A 5,114-nucleotide genomic window follows, 5' to 3' on the forward strand; every position below is an offset into this window, starting at 1 on the left:
CCCCCCCCCCGGAAACACACAAGCCGTCAGCCCCAGGGCCACCGCTGGCCAGTCCCCGTCCCGAGCCCGGTGGCACCTACCTTCTCACCGGGGCTGCCTCTGTCACCTTTGGGTCCCTGGAAGGAGAAGCAGGCAGGGGTGAGCTTCCTGCTTGGCGCCACAGGCAGCTGGACCCTGGCTCACAGGCAGAGACCCCCCTCCTGCCTGTGGCTCAGCAAAACCTTTCAGGCCAACCCCCACCACCTGCAAGGTCCAGGCAGCAAGCCAGGGTGGGATGCTTTTGGGTGGAGGTGATGGCAGGGTGGCAAGCTGATGAGTATGAGGTCCCAAGCAGCATGGGCACCCCTGGCACACAGTGAGCACGGACCCAGAGCAGGGGAACAGCTGAAGGCAAGGGGGGGTGGATTTTGGCTGCTGGGGGCAGATTTTGGTTGCTGGGGTTGAATTTTGGCTGCTGGGGATGGGGCTGCTGCAAGTGGCCCTGCAGTGTGCAAGGGTACCCTGCCTGGAGCAAGGGGCGGCTTCTGGAAAGGGGGAGCTGATGCTCCTACCTGCGGTCCAGGGAAGCCCTCCAGTCCAGGGCGGCCATCCACGCCGGGCACGCCAGCATCTCCCTGCAACAAGACGTGGGAAAGGGCAAGATGCAGTATAGAGCATCCTCCCAATAGCCCCAGGTTGGGGAGCACAGGGGTCCTCCTCAGCACCCCAACCCCACAGGCTCACACACAGCCCGCCCTGACCTCCTGGCACTCCTACCTTCGGTCCTGGCAAGCCGGGCTGCCCAGGGCTGCCGACCTCCCCCTGCAATGAAAGAGGTGTGACAGCAGGAGCATCCCCACAGGCTGCCTGTGGGCATCCTGCATGGGTGGAGCCAGGCTCCTGCAGCTGCCTCTGGCAAAGGGCAAGGAAGGTGTTTGAAGGGCAAGGAAGGTGTTTGAAGGGTTCCTCACCTTCACCCCTGGCAGTCCCGGCACCCCCTGCAAGCAACAAGAAGGGGACCATGAGCGTGGGGTGATGGCAGGGAACACGATGGTGGGGAATGCCCCGGGGAGCCCAGGATGGAAGGAGGGAAGGGGCAAGAATGGAGCTACCTGTGGTCCTTCAGGTCCGGGTGGTCCGGGGGAGCTGGCAGCGAACGGCAGCCCCGAGCCCTCCATGTCGCCCTAGGCAGGGGGAGAAGGGGCTGAGCCAGATCTGCCCCCTGCTCCAGCTCATCCCACCCTCCCATCACAGGGGTGATCACTTACAAATCCAGCCTCATAGACTGGCCCTGGTGGTCCCGGGGGACCGGGGGGCCCCGGCTGTCCTCGGGGTCCAATGGGCCCGGGAAGGCCAGCTAACCCCATTTCTCCCGGGGCTCCTGCTGGTCCCGTTTCTCCCTTGCTGCCCTGCAAAGGGGACAAGAAAAAAAAGGGGACAGATGGGACAGGTGGCAACAGTCCATGTCTGGAGGCTGCAAGTGGGAGGCAGTGCATCCCCTCCCGCATCCCCAGACCACCCCTTGGGACAGGGCACAGATGCTCCCCTGTCTCCGGGGCAGAGGGTCTTTGCAGGACGGGACATCGCCCAGCAATGGCATCCCTCGTCCTGGCTGTCCTCGCATGGCCCTGGCTCCCCGTGCGATGTGCACGATGGCCACCAGAGGCTCGTCTAAAATCATAAATGTGATATTTTTTGCATGCACTGCTGGCTCCAATGCACTGGCAGAGCTCAAGCACTGAGGGGGGATACTCACAGGCACCCTTGATCTTTGCCATGGGTCTTGGAGCAGCAGGATCAGTCCTTATGCCCACTGCCACCCCATCTGCCCTCTCGATGTCGGCAGCATTAAGAAACCTTAACTCTTGAGGGTCTTGCCCCCAGCTCAGGCTGTGGTGGATGGGTCATCCCAAGGGCATCCTGGACCCCCAGGGAGGGGGGGGGCGATCGTGTGCGTCCCAGCAAGCCTTTACCTCCACCCTCGGGGACGCGGGGTGGAAAGAAGCTCATGCAGGCAGGCAGGAGAGCGATGCGCAGAAGATGGGGTGTTGGCACCCAAACCCCCCCAAGCAAACCCTCTTCTGTGCCTTGAAACACTGTTTGGCTTGCCTGCCCACTTCTCAAGGCAGCAGTGCCTGGACCAAAGCCAAGTGAGGGTGGTAGGAGCCTGGCGAGCATTCCGGGGGTGATTGGTGGCTCCACACACCCTTGAGCCGTGGCCCTACTCTGCTCCAGGAGGAACCCAAATACCAGCATCCCCCTCCCCACTCCGGCATGAGGTGGCCCCCAAAGCAGCATCCCTGCCTCCAGTCTGCAATGCATGTGGGACCCCCTGCCAAGAAACCTGCCCCAGGCACAGTACCTTGGGTCCCGGTGCACCAGGGAGGCCGAGGTCACCCACATCGCCCTGGGGAGGAGAAGGAAGAAGAGAGTGTGAAGAAGCTGCCTTGCTCCAGGAGCAGGTTGCTGCTCTCCAGTCCAGAGATGGAGGGAGCTGGGACCTCCCCAAGATGTGCCAGCGGACCGAGCGGCAGCTGCTGTGGCCCTGCCTGGGGTGCCAACTGCCCCACAGGGGAATTGTGACATGCTTCCAGGGGACATGGGACACTCACCTGCTCTCCTTTGGGTCCCATCTGCCCAGCCGCCCCGTCTCTTCCAGGAGGACCCTGAGGACCCTGCAAGATGCCCAGGAGCTGGCTCCAGCGCAGGAAAACCCCGTGGGGCTGGTGGGCACAGAGCCCCCCACTGCCACAAGGGGCAGTTATGGCCCCATGGCTGCAGGGGGGCCCTGGGATGGGTCCCCTTGGCCGCCCCATGCACCTACCGCTGGCCCCGGGGGCCCGGGGGTCCCATCCCTGCCTGGCAGCCCTGGTGGTCCCAGCAGGTCCGTGAGGTTCATCCCAAACCGTCCTGGCTCCCCTGGCAAACCAGGCACGCCGGGTGGCCCTGGGGGACCAGGTGGCCCTCGTGGACCCTACAAGAGAAGGAGGGGAGGATGGCTGAGTGTGTCCCCCCACAGCCTGCCAGCAGAAGGTGACCCACACTCACCCGCAGGCTCTCCAGGTCGCCGCCAAAGCCAGAGCCCTCCATGTCGATGAAGGTCTGGGGAGAAGCAGAAGGGTGATGTCAGGCACTGACGGCCAGGGTTGGGGTGCTCGGTGGCGCGGCGATGCTGCCCAGGGGCTGATGGCAGCATCTCGCTCCTCTATGCGCCCCCAATTCCATGTCCCAGGGGGCACCCACCAGCTTGTCGTGCTTGGAGGAGGGTCCTGGCAGTCCTGGGGGACCGGGTGGTCCAGGCGGTCCCCTTGGCCCCATGCCTGGGTCACCCTGGCACAGAGGAGAGAGTGCGGTTTGCGAGCATAGCCCAGCTGCTGGTGAGAGGAAGGGAGGGCAGCGGCATGTGCCATCTCCCCACACCAGCACTGGCACTCACCTTCTCCCCCTTCAGACCAGGCTCCCCTGGCATCCCAGGGAACCCCTGCGGTCCCATATCGCCCTGTGAAGGGGAGCAGTGGGGGGTCAGTGGGCAGCAAGACAAGGGGAGTGGCCAGCACCCATTGCCCCGCCAACCCCCCCCACCCCACTTACGGGTTTGCCATCCTCGCCGGGATCGCCCTAGGGATGGCAGAGAGGGGAGAGGTCTGTGTGCAGGCAGGCAGGCAAGCAGGCACCCCGGCGGCCCTGGAGGACCGGTGACCTGCTCCACCATCAAGCCGTTAGTGTGCCGCGAGAGGGTCCCGGGGGTGCCGGGGTCACCCGGCTCCCCTTTCTGGCCCTTGGAGCCAGGGTAGCCAAATCCAGCGCTGCCCTGGGGAGCGGAGGGAAAAGAGGATGGGTGGCACGACCCCAGGGGTGGCAGCCCAGGCCGGCATGGCTTTGCCCTGGCTCCCCCTGCGATGCTCACCTTAACACCCAGTTCTCCTTTCTCCCCCTGCAGGATAGAAACAAAGAGGAGCAGGTGTCAAACATGGACATGTCAGTGGCATCCTCGAGCCCCTGGGATCCCCTCTCTCACCCACCTTTTCACCCTTGACACTGCCCGTCCCCATGATGCTGCCGGTCCCAGAGTCCCCCTTCAGGCCACGCTCGCCCTTCTCCCCCTTTTCACCTTTGGGGCCAGTGCCTGCAGGAAGGGAAAAGGAACTCGGTCGTGCTTGGGGACGGCCACCCCACCATGTCCCCACCAGTGTGCCCCGGGGCTGGCCAGCATGGTGGGGAAGGGGATGCTGCTGTCGGCATTACCTCCCGCAGAGACCCGCAGTGTCCCCTCTGCTCTGGTCCTCTCAGCTTGCTGTGGGGAGCCTCCACCGCTCCTTGGCCCACTGCCCGCTGCCACAGGGGGAGAGGTGACAGGGACGGCATCCACCAGCCCTGGGACACCCTGTGCCAATAAGGGGACAATGCAGCACCGTTCACCTCCTGGTGCCCTCTCAAAAGGGACAGGCGCCGGGACCCCATCAGGCATCCCGGGACCTTGACCATGGAGGGCACCCAGCCCTCCTCGTCCCTAAAATCTTGGGATCCTGCCACTGAGTGTAACACCCACAGGCACCAACTCACTCTGTCTTTCCCCGAGGCTTGGCGTCCACCTTCTGCCCCGCTGCCAAAATCACCAGAGACCTGCGTTTGCCCAGGGAGAAGGGGCGAGGGTTCAGCTGGGAGCACAGGGCGGCAGCCCCCCAGCCTGCCCTGGCTGGGCTGCCAGTGCTCACCTCAGTGTCGTCCTCTTCTTCCTCACACTGGCGCTCAGCCGCCCGCGGGTCCCCTTGCAGCTTCAAGTCGGCAATCACCCCCTGGAAGGAAACCACACCGAGGGCTGCCACGGATGGACATGCACCACGGATGGACATGAGCCATAAGCCACCCTACAGCATGATGTGACCTGCCGTGCCACCCAGTCACCACATCTCCGAGTGCCCCGCATACATCAGGCTCTTTCACCTGGCGTGGAGAGAGCCCTCCACCTGAGCATCCATGTCCTGGCACAGCGAGGTTTCACCCTTGCAGCCCCGGTCTCCAGTGCCACTGGCATGGCTTGGCAAGCCATGGGGAAAAGCCCTGTGCCAGGACTGGCACCAGGCTGGCCAAGCGGAGGGGGCGGCCAGGATCTGGCCCGCTGGACAGCAACGCTT

At 64.4% G+C, this 5,114-nt stretch overlaps 1 protein-coding gene across 1 annotated transcript in view; it reads right to left on the bottom strand.

Annotated features, from left to right (window-relative positions):
* Positions 1-5,114, bottom strand: part of COL18A1 (collagen, type XVIII, alpha 1) — a 79,522-nt gene that overhangs the window by 6,032 nt on the left and 68,376 nt on the right. Inside the window, exons 15-33 of the mRNA XM_009320836.1 lie at positions 4,695-4,775; positions 4,543-4,602; positions 4,225-4,363; positions 4,002-4,105; positions 3,887-3,913; positions 3,632-3,790; positions 3,571-3,597; positions 3,416-3,478; positions 3,223-3,309; positions 3,028-3,081; positions 2,804-2,953; positions 2,592-2,654; positions 2,342-2,386; positions 1,248-1,388; positions 1,092-1,163; positions 951-977; positions 757-801; positions 552-614; positions 81-116 (exon numbers count right to left, since the gene is read on the bottom strand). Coding sequence (XP_009319111.1) covers positions 81-116; positions 552-614; positions 757-801; positions 951-977; positions 1,092-1,163; positions 1,248-1,388; positions 2,342-2,386; positions 2,592-2,654; positions 2,804-2,953; positions 3,028-3,081; positions 3,223-3,309; positions 3,416-3,478; positions 3,571-3,597; positions 3,632-3,790; positions 3,887-3,913; positions 4,002-4,105; positions 4,225-4,363; positions 4,543-4,602; positions 4,695-4,775 — 1,443 coding nt within the window. The remainder of the gene's footprint in view (positions 1-80; positions 117-551; positions 615-756; positions 802-950; positions 978-1,091; positions 1,164-1,247; positions 1,389-2,341; positions 2,387-2,591; positions 2,655-2,803; positions 2,954-3,027; positions 3,082-3,222; positions 3,310-3,415; positions 3,479-3,570; positions 3,598-3,631; positions 3,791-3,886; positions 3,914-4,001; positions 4,106-4,224; positions 4,364-4,542; positions 4,603-4,694; positions 4,776-5,114) is intronic.

The sequence above is a fragment of the Pygoscelis adeliae genome, unplaced genomic scaffold, assembly GCF_000699105.1.
Source record: "Pygoscelis adeliae isolate BGI_AS28 unplaced genomic scaffold, ASM69910v1 Scaffold63, whole genome shotgun sequence".
Taxonomy (NCBI): Eukaryota; Metazoa; Chordata; class Aves; order Sphenisciformes; family Spheniscidae; genus Pygoscelis; species Pygoscelis adeliae.